The sequence below is a fragment of the Oncorhynchus masou genome, chromosome 27 (assembly GCF_036934945.1).
Source record: "Oncorhynchus masou masou isolate Uvic2021 chromosome 27, UVic_Omas_1.1, whole genome shotgun sequence".
In the NCBI taxonomy this organism is placed as follows: domain Eukaryota; kingdom Metazoa; phylum Chordata; class Actinopteri; order Salmoniformes; family Salmonidae; genus Oncorhynchus; species Oncorhynchus masou.
In genome coordinates this window covers 46,760,563-46,780,182 of record NC_088238.1, presented here as the reverse complement: position 1 = coordinate 46,780,182, position 19,620 = coordinate 46,760,563, and the positions used below count along the sequence as shown (strand labels likewise).

General features: G+C 44.6%; 1 protein-coding gene across 1 annotated transcript in view; it reads left to right on the top strand.

Moving 5' to 3' along the window:
• The window catches only part of LOC135515515 (phospholipid-transporting ATPase ABCA1-like), a 257,293-nt gene that overhangs the window by 187,826 nt on the left and 49,847 nt on the right, over positions 1–19,620 (top strand). The window contains exon 38 of the mRNA XM_064939137.1: positions 12,365–12,488. Within this exon, the coding sequence (XP_064795209.1) occupies positions 12,365–12,488 (124 nt within the window). The remainder of the gene's footprint in view (positions 1–12,364; positions 12,489–19,620) is intronic.

Genomic DNA, 19,620 nt, shown 5'->3' with positions numbered 1-19,620 from the left:
CCGTGTTTAAGGCTTTGGGGAGGTACCTGGTAGGTGCATTGATAATTTTTGTGAGATTGAGGGCATCAAATTTAGATTGTAGGATGGCTGGGGTGTTAAACATGTTCCAGTTTAGGTCGCCTAGCAGCACGAGCTCTGAAGATAGATGGGGGACAATCAGTTCACATATGGTGTCCAGAGCACAGCTGGGGGCAGAGGGTGGTCTACAGCAGACTGCAACGGTGAGAGACTTGTTTTTAGAGAGGTGGATTTTTAAAAGTAGAAGTTCAAATTGTTTGGGTACAGACCTGGATAGTAGGACAGAACTCTGCAGGCTATCTTTGCAGTAGATTGCAACACCGCCCCCTTTGGCAGTTCTATCTTGTCTGAAAAGGTTGTAGTTTGGAATTAAAATTTCAGAATTTTTGGTAGTCTTCCTAAGCCAGGATTCAGACACAGCTAGAACATCCGGGTTGGCAGAGTGTGCTAAAGCAGTGAATAGAACAAACTTAGGGAGGAGGCTTCTTATGTTAACATGCATGAAACCAAGGCTAATACGGTTACAGAAGTCGTCAAAAGAGAGCGCCTGGGGAATAGGAGTGGAGCTCGGCACTGTAGGGCCTGGATTCACCTCTACATCGCCAGAGGAACAGAGGAGGAGTAGAATAAGGGTGCGGCTAAAAGCAATAAGAATTGGTCGTCTAGAACGTCTGGAACAGAGAGTAAAAGGAGGTTTCTGGGGGCGATAAAATAGCATCAAGGTATAATATACAGACAAAGGTATGGTAGAATGTGAATACAGTGGAGGTAAACCTAGGTATTGAGTGATGAAGAGAGAGATATTGTCTCTAGAAACATCATTGAAACCAGGAGATGTCATTGCATGTGTGGGTGGTGGAACTAATAGGTTGGATAAGGTATGGTGAGCAGGACTAGAGGCTCTACAGTGAAATAAGCCAATAAACACTAACCAGAACAGCAATGGACAAGGCATATTGACATTAAGGAGAGGCATGCTTAGTCGAGTGATCAAAAGGGTCCGGAGAGTGGAGAGGTTGGTTGGGGGTCACGGCGATTTAGACAGCTAGCCAGGCCATCGGTAGCAAGCTAGCATAGGATGGACGTCTGTTATTAGCCACCTCTTGCGTTCCGTCAGTGGATTAGTGGGGTTCCGTGTGGTAGAGGGGATTAATCCAAATCACACAACAACAACAAAAATAAAAACAATAGATATAGCTAGAGGCCCAAGAAAAAAAATAACAATAACAACAAAAAATAAATAAATAAATTGTCCGATTGTCTATTCAGATAGCAGCCGATAAGACAGCTAATAGCTAGCAGGCCGCAGATGGGCGCCCAGGCAACGTCGCGACGGAGGAGCCAGCGGAGGAGGAGCCTTCGGGTAGATAACGTCGGCAGTCCAGCCGTGAAGGCCCGACGGGGCTCCGCGTAGTCAGCAAAACGGGTCCGGATAGGAGCCCAGGAGTGATTGATGGAAATCCTCAACTGGCTAGCTCCGGAACAACTGATGTTTGCTCCGGAATCGACAAAAGCTTTAACTAGCATCTGATTAGCTTCTGGATTAGCTTCTGGCTAGCTCCTGGCTAGTTTCTGGCTAGCTTCTTGGAGTATAATGAATGAACCACATTATATATAAAAGTAAAAATAAGAAACAGTTTGTATTAATGTGGGCTGCTACATAATGGGTAAAAGTGAGTGAAGAACAGTTAAGTCTTGACTAACATTGGTATTCAATGTCTTATTTTTCTGTTAACATCATACTTTGCTGCCTTTATATGCTAAATTAAGATGCAATATGTGAATTTGAACCTGGCAATTGATTTAATTATAATACCTTCCACTTTAATTCACAATTGTAGATTTTCATGCAAGTGTCTTTTTCATGTTCAGGTAAATGAAATGTGCTAATTATTTTTCTTTGCCACAGTCTGTGTGTGTGTGTGTGTGTGTGTGTGTGTGTGTGTGTGTGTGTGTGTGTGTGTGTGTGTGTGTGTGTGTGTGTGTGTGTGTGTGTGTGTGTGTGTGTGTGTGTGTGTGTGTGTGTGTGCACGCATGTGGGCAATGCGTGAGTGAATGTGAGAGAGAGTGCATGCGTGCTTGTCCGTGTGTGTGTGCATGAGAGAGTGTACATGCGTGCTTGTGCGTGTGTGTGCGACTTCACTCTGACAAATTGCAATATCAGGTTCCCCCATCTGAGTTTCTGCTTCAAAAGTCAGCTAACTCTAATCTCCACTACAAACTGAGCAAATTTTAGCATCACTATCCATGTTTCCATACACAGTTTTTATGCAGGTAAAGTCATACCGTATATAAACATTTTTTATGACAGCTGTGATGGAAACAGGAAGTTTCGGAGATTTTATAAATACCAACAGATAATGGTGGGATCTTTTTGTGTCGGGTAAAATTAATTATGTGAGAAATGGTGGTGGAAATGCCTTTATGCGCAAATATTTACATATTAACCATCATATGGAAGTAATATATCTTGACGATATGGTGTGTGCTCCTCCCACTACGACAAGGGAAAGCATGCAGTTTATTAGGCTACAGATAACCTGATGAACTTCAGTGTGGTGAAAGTGCACAGTGATCATGATGCTCCTTTCCAATAAATATTGAGTGGCTGATTCTGGGTAGCCTAGTGGTTAGAGCATTAGACTAGTAACCACAAGGTTGCAAGTTCAAACCCCCGAGCTGACAAGGTACAAATCTGTCATTCTGCCCCTGAACAGGCAGTTAACCCACTGTTCCCAGGCCGTCATTGAAAATAAGAATGTGTTCTTAACTGACTTGCCAGGTTAAATAAAGGTCAATTTAAAAAAACATGATCTAAAGGTTTATTTATTTCTTATCGATGCTTTACTGCCGATTGACCCCCCCCCCAAAAAAAATATTCTCGCTTTAATCTATAATAATCACATCAGTGGAGGCTGCTCAGGGGAGGATGACCCATAATAATGACTGGAACGGAGCGCATAGAATGGCATCAAACACACGGAAACCAAAAATATGAACGCAACATGTTTTTATTTTATTTATTTCACCTTTATTTAACCAGGTAGGCTAGTTGAGAACAAGTTCTCATTTACAACTGCGACATGGCCAAGATAAAGCAAAGCAGTTCAACACATACAACAACACAGAGTTACACATGGAATAAACAAACTTACAGTAAATAATACAGTAGAAAAAGTCTATATACAGTGTGTGCAAATGAGGTAAGATAAGGCAGGTAAGGCAATAAATAGGCACTGGGAGGTGAAGTAATTACAATTTACCAATTAAACACTGGAGTGATAGATGTGCAGAAGATGAAAGTGCAAGTACAGTCGTGGCCAAAAGTTTTGAGAATGACAAATATACATTTTCACAAAGTCTGCTGCCTGAGTTTGTATGATGGCAATTTGCTTATACTCCAGAATGTTATGAAGAGTGATCCGATGAATTGCAATTAATTGCAAAGTCCCTATTTGCCATGCAAATGAACTGAATCACACAGAAAAACATGTCCACTGCATTTCAGCCCTGCCACAAAAGGACCAGCTGACATCATGTCAGTGATTCTCTTGTTAACACAGTGAACACAGTGTGAGTGTTGACGAAGACAAGGCTGGAGATCCCTCTGTCATGCTGATTGAGTTTGTATAACTGGAAGCTTCAAAAGGAGGGAGGTGCTTGGAATCATTGTTCTTCCTCTGTCAACCATGGTTACCTGCAAGGAAACATGTGCCGTCATCATTGCTTTGCACAAAAAGCGCTTCACAGACAAGGATATTGTTGCCAGTAAGATTGTACCTAAATCAACCATTAATCGGATCATCAAGAACTTCAAGGAGAGCGGTTCAAATGTTGTGAAGAAGGCTTCAGGGCGCCCAAGAAAGTCTAGCAAGTGCCAGGACCATCTCCTAAAGTTGATTCAGCTGCAGGTTCGGGGCACCACCAGTACAGAGCTTGCTCAGGAATGGCAGCAGGCAGGTGTGAGTGCATCTGCACACACAGTGAGGCGAAGACTTTTGGAGGTTGGACTGGTGTCAAGAAGGGCAGCAAAGAAACTACTTCTCTCCAGGAAAAACATCAGGGACAGACTGATATTCTGCAAAAGGTACAGGGATTGGACTGCTGAGGACTGGGGTAAAGTCCTTTTCTCTGATGAATCCCCTTTCCGATTGTTTGGGGCATCCGGAAAAAAGCTTGTCCGGAAAAGACAAGGTGAGCGCTACCATCAGTCCTGTGTCATGCCAACAGTAAAGAATCCTGAGACCATTCATGTGTGGGGTCGCTTCTCAGCCAAGGGAGTGGGCTCACTCACAGTTTTGCCTAAGAACACAGCCATGAATAAAGAATGGTACCAACACATTCTCCGAGTTCAACATCTCCCAACCATCCAGGAACAATTTGGTGATGAATAATGCCTTTTCCAGCAAAATGGAGCACCTTGCCATAAAGCAAAAGTGATAACTAAGTAGCTTGGGGAACAAAACATCAATATTTTGGGTCCATGGCCTGGAAACTCCCCAGACCTTAATCCAATTGAGAACTTGTGGTCAATCCTCAAGAGGCGGGTGGACAAACAAAACCCCCAAAATTCTGACAAACTCCAAGCATTGATTATGCAAGAATGGGCTGCCATCAGTCAGGATGTGGCCCAGAAGTGAATTGACAGCATGCCAGGACGGATTGCAGGGGTCTTGAAAAAGAAGGGTCAACACTGCAAATATTGACTCTTTGCATCAACTTCATGTAATTGTCAATAAAAGCTTTTGACACTAATGAAATGCTTGTAATTATACTTCAGTATTCCATAGTAACCTCTGACAAAACATCTAAAGACATTGAAGCATAAAACTTTTGGCCTTGACTCTAGAGATACTGGGGTACAAAGGAGCAAGATAAATAAATACAGTATGGGGATGATGTAGTTAGATGGGCTATTTACAGATTGGCTAACATGTTGGTCCCATGTTTCATGAGCTGGAATAAATGATCCCAAAAATGTTCCATACACACAAAAAGCTTGTTTCTCTAAAATGTTGTGTGCAAATTTGTTTATGTCCCTGTTAGTGAGCATTTCTTCTTTGCCAAGAAAATCCATCTACCTGGCATGTTTGGGATATCAAGAAGCTGATTAAACAGCATGATCATTGCACAGATACACCTTGTGCTGGGGACAATAAAAGCCACTCCAAAATGTGCAGTTTTGTCACACATCACAATGCCACAGATGTTTCAAGTTTTGAGGGGGTGTGCAATTGGCATTTTGACTGCAGGAATGTCCACCAGAGCTTTTGCCAGAGAATTTAATCTTCATTTCTCTCTTTTAGAGAATTTGGCAGTACATCCGACCGGCCTCACAACCGCAGACCATTTGTATGGCATCGTGTGGGTGAGAGATTTGCTAATGTCAAAGTGAACAGAGTGCCCCATGGTGGTGGTGGGGTTATGGTGTGGGCAGGCATAAGCTACGGACAACGAACACAATTGCATTTTTTTATCGATTGCATTTTGAATGCACAGAGATGCCGTGAAGAGATCCTTTGTTGTCCATTCACCCGCCGCCATCTCCTCATGATTTAGCATGATAATGCACGGACTCCTTTCTCAAGGATCTGTAAACAATTCCTGGAATCTGAAAATTCTATGGCCTGCATACTCACCAGACATGTCAGCCATTGAGCATGTTTGGGATGCTCTGGATCGACGTCTATGCAGCGTATTCCAGTTCCCGCTTATACCCAGCAACTTTGCACAGCTATTGAAGAGTGGGACAACATTCCACAGACTACAATCGACAGCCTGATCAGCTCTAGGCCAAGGAGATGTGTCGCGCTGCATGAGGCAAATGGTGGTCACACCAGATATTGACTGGTTTTCTGATCCATGCCCCTACTTTTTTTATACACTGCTCAAAAAATAAAGGGAACACTTAAACAACACAATGTAACTCCAAGTCAATCACACTTCTGTTAAATCAAACTGTCCAACACTGATTGACAATAAATTTCAAATGCTGTTGTGCAAATGGAATAGACAACAGGTGGAAATGATAGGCAATTAGCAAGACACCCCCAATAAAGGAGTGGTTCTGCAGGTGGTGACCACAGACCACTTCTCAGTCGCCATGCTTCCTGGCTGTTGTTTTGGTCACTTTTGACTGCTGGCGGTGCTTTCTCTCTAGTGGTAGCATGAGACGGAGTCCACAACCCACACAAGTGGCTCAGGTAGTGCAGCTCATCCAGGATGACACATCAATGCGAGCTGTGGCAAGAAGGTTTGCTGTGTCTGTCAGCGTAGTGTCCAGAGCATGGAGGCGCTACCAAGAGACAGGCCAGTACATCAGGAGACGTGGAGGAGGCCGTAGGAGGGCAACAACCCAGCAGCAGGACCGCTACCTCCGCCTTTGTGCAAGGAGGAGCAGGAAAAGCACTGCCAGAGCCCTGCAAAATGACCTCCAGCAGGCCACAAATGTGCATGTGTCTGCTCAAACGGTCAGAAACAGACTCCACGAGGGTGGTATGAGGGCCCGACGTCCACAGGTGGGGGTTGTGCTTACAGCCCAACACCGTGCAGGACGTTTGGCATTTGCCAGAGAACACCAAGATTGGCAAATTCGCCACTGGCACCCTGTGCTCTTCACAGATGAAAGCAGGTTCACACTGAGCACATGTGACAGACGTGACAGAGTCTGGAGACGCCGTGGAGAATGTTTTGCTGCCTGCAACATCCTCCAGCATGACAGGTTTGGCGGTGGGTCAGTCATGGTGTGGGGTGGCATTTCTTTGGGGGGCCGCACAGCCCTCCATGTGCTCGCCAGAGTTAGCCTGACTGCCATTGGGTACCGAGATGAGATCCTCAGACCCCTTGTGAGACCATATGCTGGTGCGGTTGGCCCTGGGTTCCTCCTAATGCAAGACAATGCTAGACCTCATGTGGCAGAAGTGTGTCAGCAGTTCCTGCAAGAGGAAGGCATTGATGCTATGGACTGGCCCGCCCGTTCCCCAGACCTGAATCCAATTGAGCACATCTGGGACATCATGTCTCGCTCCATCCAACAATGCCACGTTGCACCACAGACTGTCCAGGAGTTGGTGGATGCTTTAGTCCAGGTCTGGGAGGAGATCCCTCAGGAGACCATCCGCCACCTCATCAGGAGCATGCCCAGGCTTTGTAGGGAGGTCATACAGGCATGTGGAGGCCACACACACTACTGAGCATCATTTAGACTTGTTTTAAGGACATTACATCAAAGTTCGATCAGCCTGTAGTGTGGTTTTCCACTTTAATTTTGAGTGCGACTCCAAATCCAGACCTCCATGGGTTGATACATTTGATTTCCATTGATCATTTTTGTGTGATTTTGTTGTCAGCACATTCAACTATGTAGAGAAAAAACTATTTAATAAGAATATTTCATTCATACAGATCTAGCATGTCTTATTTTAGTGTTCCCTTTATTTTTTTGAGCAGTGTATATATCTGTGAACAACAGATGCATATTTATATTCCCAGTCATGTGAAATACATACATTAGGGCCTAATGAATTTCCTTCAATTGGATGATTTCCTTATATGAATTATAAATCTTTGAAATTGTTGCATGTTGCATTGATATTTTTGTTTAGGATATTTGATACCATTGCACTTATTCCGCTCCAGCCCCATCCTCCACCAACCACCTGTGAATCTCATCATGTAGACTAGCGTACACGCACAGCCTACCTGCACTTTATCTGTGAGCTGTTGGCTAGAGCATACATGCCAAGACCAGAATAGGGGAATTTGCTATTTAATGCAACAGTTTTTGTGACAAAACTATCGGGAGAGTGGAAAATGCGATGGAAACACATTGAAATTTAGATTTTTATTCAGTACATAAAAACGTAAGCAAAAAGGTCACTTTTATGTGCACTACGTCATCACGCACGGGTTTTTATCTGCAACAAGTCAATTTGGTGGAAACACATCACTGGTGGAAGATCTGTCACCAATTGGATGGAAACCTAGCTTTGTCATACGCTCATGTCCTTTGAACATTCATCTTCTTTCCAGTCTCTCTGGTGTCTCTGACACAGCTTAATGTTGGCTGTCTTCCTTTTTACATAATGAGACAAACTCATTTGCATGGCGATTTCATTATCGTCATTGCCGTCGTTCATCATCGGTTTGTTTTTTGTTTGTCTGTTCGCTGGCAACGTCCCCATCAAACAGTCATCTTTTTGTTGTGACTTGTTTTCCCATATATTTATCGGTATTGTTCTGGCAAATCATATTCCTAAGGGGCTCTGGCAATATAATAATGGAATGCATGCTGGTCACTGCCAATCTGGCAAGTGACCTACCGCGCTCTTCCTTGTCAAGGGCATTTGCCTAGTATATTAGAAAGCCTGCTGGGTAGTGTAGCTCTCCGGGTCAATCGAGACATTGCCGATGGGGGACAATGACAGCCCAGCTATCACTCCTGGGGATGTAAAAGCAGATAAGAGCCCTGTAGGTGGCCACGAGCCGGGGCTGATGCATCACTTATCCTACCAGTTAACTGTCACTGTTGAATCACCTGGAAAAAAATGGGCTGTGGCATGCTGGGATGTTGGTGGTTTCCACATTACCTCTGTTCCTCTGTTCTGTTCTGATAAACTGGATGAACAGAGGAGCCAAAATGGCTGCCGTAGATAAGAATGCACAAGACCACGCCCCAGTTCACCACGGCAGGTTGTAGAGAGATATCTGACAGCTCCATCTTTCTCCGTCGTCTCTATTTCCACAACTTCATTCTATCTCGTCCACCCTGCGCTGCGACGATAGCCAAAACGGGAACAGCAAAGTTGAAGTTCTCTTCATTCTTTGTTGTATTTCTCCACTGAAGGTCAAAGTTAATACACCTATCTCCCCGCTATGGGAAGATGTCTAGTAGTCTAGAGGGAAGGAGTAAAAATAGCCAAAACTGGAGGGAAAAGCAAAGCATGGCTGCAGCAGCACATATATTACTTTACGTCCCAGTTTTATCTGGAGACTGAGCGAGGGAGCATGGGAGTTTTCTCAGCTCCCTGTGGATCGCATCTATCGCACACTGCCTTGTATGCATGAGACAGTGTTTGAGTCAATAGCCCAGCCGTTAGCCACTCAGACAAGCCGGTTGGGCACCTAAATGGATCTGGCCTGGTTGGGGGCCTGAGTGATTCAGGAGGGGGGCAGTCGATGGGGCTGTATTAGTTCTGCCATGTCATGACCCTCTGTACTGTGTTTTGGAATTGCTATGCTGGGCATTACGTCTGGAACTTGTCTACTCTCCCAGGGAATTGCCGTTTAATTGTACTGTGTGTGTGGGTGGGGTGGGTGAGTGGGTGGTTGGGGGGTATTACATACATAAATATTTGTATTCCTAACAGCATGTACTGCTGTCTACCTCTTTGAGATTAATATAGTGTTTTGTGTATACAATGTTACATTCTATTTTGGATGTGCATTACTGATTATGAAGTTTCCCTTTACCGTTAACACATCTAGTTTGAGAAATTGGCTAATGGTCACCCTCCCCAAAACTCTTTCAGACATGTATATATTCCTTTTTGTAAGTCCCTCCGGTCAAGATGAAGGCGATGCTAGGGGAATATGAACACTAAAGCAATATGGGTCAGACTAGAGCCTTGGAGATTTTTTTCACTTCAGAACCCATTTGGAGATGATTTATGGGCATATAGCACAAACTTTGAAGAAAATTGTCACGCGTTTCATCATCGCCTAAGAGCTTCTTAGATCTCCTTGATGAACACCCAGTCGAGAGAAGATCTGTTATTTCACGTATTGATCTCGAATTAGGTCTCTATTCCTTCACATTCTTCTTGATGACAAATGGGCCCCGGCTGTACAAGGTCATTGGTTTGCTTTTATTATTTCAGTTTTTCCAATTCACTTATGTTTCTAACTTTAGGCTCTTTTAGCCTTTTGCCAGCTTCTTGCCAGCTCCTTTGCTTGATTCCAGCTTTAAATTCTAAGACTTTACTCAAGGGATTGTAGTTTAACTATGATTAATAACTTTTTCAAATGTAGTTGAGTGGGAGTGCGTCCAGTATGTGTTGATATGACCAGATATATTCAAATTGAGCTTCTTAGCATTGACAATAAAAGGTAGCCAAGTAATACATTATATGGATGGCCAGGATCTCATGCTTGACGTTTTGTTGGCCAGCGTGACCTTAAGTTCTTGAGAGAAACGTGTAAAAGTTGAAAAAGGCAAAGATGAATTGGCAGACCTATTGCTGGACATTTGAGAGTTAGCGTTGACACCATGATCAATTAGGTATTTTAGTTATGCATACTTCCCTGCAGGGAATTTAGGCCAGTGCTCGGACAGCCCAACTACTCACAGGCAGAAATGCTCAATTTACTGCTGCATGTAGACTACTATTGACATTCCAACTCTAACCTTTGATCTGTAGCTTAAGTTTGGCCCTTGGCAGAGAAAATATTTACTTGAAGTTGAGCTACATCATTACTGCTGTATACCCAGAAGTCATACATGAAGACCTAAATAAACTTTATTTTAATGATGACGGTAGTGAGTTATTTACCCCCAATGACCAAAGGCCCCAATTCAAACCATAACAGATAAAGGAAAATTTTACCTCTAAATGAATTGTGAATGTTTGCACTATATCGAATGTGTTAACTCAGAGTTAGCTGCAAACACTCTGTGTGGACAACGTCATTGGATAATGCCTCTGGACCACACCTGTGCTTGAAAAATATAGCAGAAACGTGTATGAATCGCAACGCGGTTTACCTTTATCTACAGTTGATTGAATTGCGGGCCAAGTTAGGCCTTTTCATGACGCCTTTCCTCAAACTAAAGTAACAAATTGCAGAGCAAGTACAAATCCCCATGATGAAATCTGACAACATAAGGTGTCATCCGTGATTCTCATCTGCCGCTCCACATTGCACTGTGTTAAGCAACGCATGCCACATTTCGCCCTGGGTCTACCGAAGGAGGAAACAGTGAATTTATGGTTTTCACAAGGTACGCTAGCGTCTTTGAAGACTACCCTGAGACCAAACAGATGCATTTGCATAAGCTGGCTTTAGAACGGCATGTAAATACAGAAGTGGCAATATCTACTGTATCTCTTACTTTCTTTCTCTCTTTTTCTCTTTCGCACTCTTCATCTCTATCATCCACTCTCCCCCCATCTCTCTCTCTCTCTCTCTCTCTCTCTCTCTCTCTCTCATTCCCTCAATCTTCGGTAATGAAAGCAATGTGGAGAACCGACGCTGGCGGTGTTGTAGAATCAGTGCAGACTGGCTATCTTTCATTCTGTCTTCATTTAATTAATTAGGGCTTGTGTGTTTTAAAAGGCACCATCGTTCAGCAATATAGCTACAGGGAGAAGGGATTTCAGGAGGGGTGGCTTAATCAGGAAGGGAGGAAAAAGGAAATGTCCGCAACTCTGGTATGCTCCCATGGTGATTTAACCACACCCACAAAAAATACAACGTTTTGATCCGAGTTGGATCTTCGTCAGGTCATATATCACTGTGAAACACCTATTTAAATCAACTCTAGAGGGCTTGTACATCCGGTCAATTCAATACATCCATTACATTGAATACATTAACATCACAATAAGTATTACACAGTAGACATATGGAAAAACATGAATACATTTAGGTTTGTATCTACTTTTTTCTTTGATATGTTCATCTGTCCTGCACCTAATTATTGGATTTGCATATATTTCTATAATTTGTATTTAAATCAGGAAGGGCCCTAACCTGGGTAATGAAAATCCAAAAAGATGGTGTGGGTGTGCGTGTGCGTGTGCGTGTGTGTGTGTGTGTGTGTGTGTGTGTGTGTGTGTGTGTGTGTGTGTGTGTGTGCACGCAAGTCCATTACTGTGAATGTGTCTGTTATAGCAAGTGGGACGGTATATCTTTCAAAGTCTCAGTGCTTGGGATGAGAATGTTTGTATCTGTATGTATGAGCAGCTGCTCCTGCCCTCACGTAACGCGGGTGAGGGAGACATCACCGAGTGAGCGTGCCCTAAATGACAAGTCAAGGCTAATTTCCATGTCATTTAGCAAGCAGTGTGCCTCCACTGATGAGCGCGCACAGAGGATGCGCTTTAATTATCTGGGGAGTGTCGAAACACTCTTAATGCGAAGAGCACTCTTTTCCAGCCACCGCAAGCTCCACTACTTCCCCAGGTCACTCGACAGACTCGTGCCTCCGCATGTGCAACACAGACAGTGGGTTCCCTGTAATGCGATGTCATGCCATAATGTGCCCTCATGTTTTGCCGTGTTTCTTGTCTTTTATGAGTCGCTAATACGTTGTTGTTGTTTTTCTTTTTCTTTTCCCTCCTTACAGAAAATCACGCACATCAATGACATTGTGAAGCAGGTGCTGCTGATTTTCCCGCACTTCTGTCTGGGTCGAGGGCTCATCGACATGGGCAAGAACCAGGCCATGGCCACTTTATTTGAACGCTTCGGTGAGCATCCTCCACACCACCTTTGCGCTTAAATTCCACACAATAGGGAGTAAATTGTTGGGGGGAGGAAAATGTGAAAAAATTATGATGACAAAACTGTAAAAGTGTAAATAATGCCACACTATTACTGAAGTGATCACATAGGCTTCATCCTAATATATACTCTCACTGTACTGTAAACTGATTTGGATAAAAGTGGCATTTTAATATTATATTACTAAGAGTCAACAGTGAATCATCAGATTCATCAGTGCAAAGCTTTTCCCTCCTAGCAAGATGGAATAACATTTAAGTGGTAGGATGAAAGGTCAAATGAAGCTGAGTAATTTAAGGACATGAAAGAAAGTACAGTAGAGTGTAAAGAAAGACAATGTCATGGCTTTAGCTTTGGTTTTGTATTTCAAGACTCAATAGAGAATAACAGGTGCAAACTTTCCACTGCTGCACATTGTTGTCTAAATATCCTTGAAAAGAAATGGAGGGAATTGGCAGATTCTTTAACTCGACAGTTGATTGTTGTAGGTGACAATAAAAAAGGTGGGAGGAAGGGTCTGACTATTCTCCAGTAAGAATATTTGGTACCAAACATTTTGGGGTTTAAGATTTACCAAAGGCCAATAGCTTAGCTACTTTGTTTAATTTAGTCTTCTAATTATACAATGACTTTACAGCATCTTCATAGTTTCACACATAGGGCCCATGGTTGTTACCATTACCCTTTACAGGACTAAACACATCTCCTCTTAGTTGTTGCTGCATCATTACCAAATAGGATAACATTTGACCAATAACGTGACCGTAGCCCTCGGCCGCCATTCTCAACGCTACATCTAGAAAGCGAACGGGGATAGGTACACGGGGCAGATTGAGAGGCAGAGAGACCCATGAAAGGCGGGAGCAAAGGCTTTATCTGAGGAATAGATCTGGCAGGAAATAACCGTTTGAGGAATCATTTGCGGCGGCGAGTGTAAAGAGGAAAGCAATCACCGCTTTAAAAAGCTTGTCTGGAGAGGGCCTATTTGCGAGAAAATGAGACTGAAAATGCTTCCGTTTCTGTCTTTCATCCCTCCAGAACATAGAGGCTGTTGAGACTGAGAGAGAGATGGATAGGGAGGGAGGCAGAGAGAGGTGTGGGGGGGGGGGGGGTGTACTGAGCTAACATATGGAATTGTTTTAAGGTCATATCATGTATCATTTAGCTATTTGATTTGGAAATTTAGGACACCTTTAGGTATCCCCGGAAAATATAGAATTGGACCTGTACTACTATAGCCCATAGGGTCCTGTTTTAAATGACGTTCAGCTTATAAAGGCTTCATAATGACATCATAAGCACTGCATAAATGTGTTACAAAGCATCTATAACCGTATGTCATGCTTTATAAAGGGTTTATAAATGTGCATAAGTGTGTGACATAATCACCAATGTCAACCGTGACATAACCCACTATGTCGAATATAATATAAACATGTGCTTTATAAAGGGTGACACCTTGTGTTGAAGGATGGCATAGTCTGAAGTCATGTTACTCACATTACACCTAATCTCATTCCCAGACACTTTCGCCCAAATAGGTGGAAACACTGGTGGACCAACGCATCAAATTTGGCCTTCAGTAGTTAGGGTTAGATTTAAAATCAACGTTTAAGAAATGTATTGTGGGAATGGGCATGGTTTAGCCATAATTATGACCTTTTGACTGGGTTAACTAGTGACAATGACAAATACCTTACTCCGGTCACTCCCATAGAATTATATGGTCACTCCCACTAAGGCCAACTTTGAATGTTTGATATCCCAGGCTTATATGTGCTGTGTGCGCAATAGCCAATAGGGTATGACGTTACACCAAGAAACACTTACCTTGATGAAAGCCCCCAACATAAAGAAATTAAAAGTGGCTTTCTTCTGGAACCAAGATGCATGTACACAACAAAAACTAGCCATACAGTGCAGCCATACAGCCATACAGTGCAGTGCTGGGCCTAGTCACGTCTTTGACACATTCACCTACTCTCTCGCTTAATGATCAGCCACAAAATGTTGGCACCACTAATAGGTTGCAAGGCCCTCTTCTCCAGCATGGGAACAGAAGAGGAATACCCGGTGAGGTAGCTTCAGGTTGGACCAGTCCAAATCATCTTGCATCTGACACACACACACACACACACACACACACACACACACACACACACACACACACACACACACACACACACACACACACACACACACACACACACACACACACACAGTAGCTTTGCAGGTCCATCAACCGATTCAAATACCTCAATCACCCTTCAGAAAACTGTGACTCACGAGAGAACCTTAAATCAGGAGAACGTTAATAACCCTAACTCTAACTGGGAAGATGGGGAAACTAAATTTGATTCATGTTATTATATTCCTCTTTCGTTTACAAATCTCATGATGTGACTATGAGACGTGGCTGTACTACTACATTTACATTTACATTTAAGTCATTTAGCAGACGCTCTTATCCAGAGCGACTTACATTTACATTACAATTGGTGAATTCACCTTCTGACATCAGTGGAACAGCCACTTTACAATAGTGCATCTAAATCATTTAAGGGGGGGTGAGAAGGATTGCTTTATCCTATCCTAGGTATTCCTTGAAGAGGTGGGGTTTCAGGTGTCTCCGGAAGGTGGTGATTGACTCCGCTGTCCTGGCGTCGTGAGGGACTTTGTTCCACCATTGGGGGGCCAGAGCAGCGAACAGTTTTGACTGGGCTGAGCGGGAACTGTACTTCCTCAGTGGTAGGGAGGCAAGCAGGCCAGAGGTGGATGAACGCAGTGCCCTTGTTTGGGTGTAGGGCCTGATCAGAGCCTGGAGGTACTGCGGTGCCGTTCCCCTCACAGCTCCGTAGGCAAGCACCATGGTCTTGTAGCGGATGCGAGCTTCAACTGGAAGCCAGTGGAGAGAGCGGAGGAGCGGGGTGACGTGAGAGAACTTGGGAAGGTTGAACACCAGACGGGCTGCGGCGTTCTGGATGAGTTGTAGGGGTTTAATGGCACAGGCAGGGAGCCCAGCCAACAGCGAGTTGCAGTAATCCAGACGGGAGATGACAAGTGCCTGGATTAGGACCTGCGCCGCTTCCTGTGTGAGGCAGGGGCGTACTCTGCGGATGTTGTAGAGCATGAACCTACAGGAACGGGCCACCGCCTTGATGTTAGTTGAGAACGACAGGGTGTTGTCCAGGATCACGCCAAGGTTCTTAGCGCTCTGGGAGGAGGAAACAATGGAGTTGTCAACCGTGATGGCGAGATCATGGAACGGGCAGTCCTTCCCCGGGAGGAAGAGCAGCTCCGTCTTGCCGAGGTTCAGCTTGAGGTGGTGATCCGTCATCCACACTGATATGTCTGCCAGACATGCAGAGATGCGATTCGCCACCTGGTCATCAGAAGGGGGAAAGGAGAAGATTAATTGTGTGTCGTCTGCATAGCAATGATAGGAGAGACCATGTGAGGTTATGACAGAGCCAAGTGACTTGGTGTATAGCGAGAATAGGAGAGGGCCTAGAACAGAGCCCTGGGGGACACCAGTGGTGAGAGCGCGTGGCGGGAGACAGATTCTCGCCACGCCACCTGGTAGGAGCGACCTGTCAGGTAGGACGCAATCCAAGCGTGGGCCGCACCGGAGATGCCCAACTCGGAGAGGGTGGAGAGGAGGATCTGATGGTTCACAGTGTCGAAGGCAGCCGATAGGTCTAGAAGGATGAGAGCAGAGGAGAGAGAGTTAGCTTTAGCAGTGCGGAGCGCCTCCGTGATACAGAGAAGAGCAGTCTCAGTTGAATGACTAGTCTTGAAACCTGACTGATTTGGATCAAGAAGGTCATTCTGAGAGAGATAGCGGGAGAGCTGGCCAAGGACGGCACGTTCAAGAGTTTTGGAGAGAAAAGAAAGAAGGGATACTGGTCTGTAGTTGTTGACATCGGAGGGATCGAGTGTAGGTTTTTTCAGAAGGGGTGCAACTCTCGCTCTCTTGAAGACAGAAGGGACGTAGCCAGCGGTCAGGGATGAGTTGATGAGCGAGGTGAGGTAAGGGAGAAGGTCTCCGGAAATGGTCTGGAGAAGAGAGGAGGGGATAGGGTCAAGCGGGCAGGTTGTTGGGCGGCCGGCCGTCACAAGAAGCGAGATTTCATCTGGAGAGAGAGGGGAGAAAGAGGTCAGAGCACAGGGAAGGGCAGTGTGAGCAGAACCAGCGGTGTCGTTTGACTTAGCAAACGAGGATCGGATGTCGTCGACTTTCTTTTCAAAATGGTTGACGAAGTCATCTGCAGAGAGGGAGGAGGGGGGGGGGGGAGGAGGATTCAGGAGGGAGGAGAAGGTGGCAAAGAGCTTCCTAGGGTTAGAGGCAGATGCTTGGAATTTAGAGTGGAAGAAAGTGGCTTTAGCAGCAGAGACAGAGGAGGAAAATGTAGAGAGGAGGGAGTGAAAGGATGCCAGGTCCGCAGGGAGGCGAGTTTTCCTCCATTTCCGCTCGGCTGCCCGGAGCACTGTTCTGTGAGCTCGCAATGAGTCGTCGAGCCACGGAGCGGGAGGGGAGGACCGAGCCGGCCTGGAGGATAGGGGACATAGAGAGTCAAAGGATGCAGAAAGGGAAGAGAGGAGGGTTGAGGAGGCAGAATCAGGAGATAGGTTGGAGAAGGTATGAGCAGAGGGAAGAGATGATAGGATGGAAGAGGAGAGAGTAGCGGGGGAGAGAGAGCGAAGGTTGGGACGGTGATACCATCCGAGTAGGGGCAGTGTGGGAAGTGTTGGATGAGAGCGAGAGGGAAAAGGATACAAGGTAGTGGTCGGAGACTTGGAGGGGAGTTGCAATGAGGTTAGTGGAAGAACAGCATCTAGTAAAGATGAGGTCGAGCGTATTGCCTGCCTTGTGAGTAGGGGGGAAGGTGAGAGGGTGAGGTCAAAAGAGGAGAGGAGTGGAAAGAAGGAGGCAGAGAGGAATGAGTCAAAGGTAGACGTGGGGAGGTTAAAGTCGCCCAGGACTGTGAGAGGTGAGCCGTCCTCAGGAAAGGAGCTTATCAAGGCATCAAGCTCATTGATGAACTCTCCGAGGGAACCTGGAGGGCGATAAATGATAAGGATGTTAAGCTTGAAAGGGCTGGTAACTGTGACAGCATGGAATTCAAAGGAGGCGATAGACAGATGGGTAAGGGGAGAAAGAGAGAATGACCACTTGGGAGAGATGAGGATCCCGGTGCCACCACCCCGCTGACCAGAAGCTCTCGGGGTGTGCGAGAACACGTGGGCGGACGAAGAGAGAGCAGTAGGAGTAGCAGTGTTGTCTGTGGTGATCCATGTTTCCGTCAGTGCCAAGAAGTCGAGGGACTGGAGGGAGGCATAGGCTGAGATGAACTCTGCCTTGTTGGCCGCAGATCGGCAGTTCCAGAGGCTACCGGAGACCTGGAACTCCACGTGGGTCGTGCGCGCTGGGACCACCAGATTAGGGTGGCCGCGGCCACGCGGTGTGGAGCGTTTGTATGGTCTGTGCAGAGAGGAGAGAACAGGGATAGATAGACACATAGTTGACAGGCTACAGAAGAGGCTACGCTAATGCAAAGGAGATTGGAATGACAAGTGGACTACACTTATCGAATGTTCAGAACGTTAAGCTTACGTAGCAAGAATCTTATTGACTAAAATGATTGAAATGATACAGTACTGCTGGAGTAGGCTAGCTGGCAGTGGCTACGTTGTTGACACTACACTAATCAAGTCGTTCCGTCGAGTGTAATAGTTTCTACAGTGCTGCTATTCGGGGGCTAGCTGGCTAGCTAGCAGTGTTGATTACGTAACGTTACGTTAAAAGAACGACAATAGCTGGCTAGCTAACCTACTACAAACGAATTTAAATGACAATAAAGGTTAAGTTACTTGTTTTTCACTGTCCAGTGGCACCACAAGTGGGCATTTGATTTGCGAACTCTTCACATGATAAGCATCTCATCAGCAACACAAAAAAAGTACTTCCAGGTCACGGAATTTCGAGAAATTCCCTAGTAATAGTAGAAAAGTGTCAATACCCTGTATTTTTTCATGATTCAATAATTGTTTAAAAATTAACAATGATTCATATTTGTTCATACTTAATTGACATTTGCATTACATTTGGGTTGTAAAACATGTTCCAAGATCAAGTAAATGCCCCCAATGTGAATCACTGTATATGGAATAATTCTGGGTGCCACAGTAAAAGTATTGTAGGAAATACTCAGTAGGGTCTGTGGAATGTATATATGGTGTGTTGCTGGCCTTTTACTCCAGCCATTCCATTGGCGGCCACAATGCAAATCACTTTAAATGGAATACATAATCATCACGTGTGCTTACTGAGCTACAGAAAACCTGCAACCAAACAACATTGCAGGGCATGCTTACTGAATTCAAGGGCAACTACAATCAAAAATCTAAGTTTCTTAGATTTTTCCCAGATCTCAAAAGTCATCCCCTGAAGTGGTTTAAGCATTGCTGTTAACACAAAACATCTTATTGTGAAAAAACTTGGAAAACAAGAACAAATGGGGAAATCCAAAAACTGTCATACTACAGCATAGCATTTTGTGGAAGGTTGAGGTCAGTTCCAATATTGACTATGCACCCAAGAGGAAAAGAGGTTGGGCCATCCGACAAATGTTTTACAGTAATAAAATATTATATACAATTTAGCAGACGCTTTTATCCAAAGCGACTTACAGTCATTTGTGAATACATTTTTATGTATGGGTGGCCCCAGCTATCAAACCCACTATCCTGGCATTGCAATTCTCTGCTAAGATGCATGATAGGGTTATAAATGCTTTTGAAGCCTACATTTCTAAGGCCTTTATTAAGCAAACAAAAGACCATTCATTGTGTAACAATGAGCATTGGGATTGCAAAAAGAGGAAGAACGTCAAAGATAAACAATTTATTTTATTGCAATTTGTGATGTTTGTTACGCCTGTGCTGGTTGAAAAAACAAATATGGGGCTTTGTTCTCAGATAATCGCATCATAATCTTTCTTTTTTAAATCTGACAACACAGTTGGATTAGCAAGATTCTAGGCTTTTGACCCATGTGAGTCACTTGTATTTTCATGAATGTTTAATATGACTATTTAT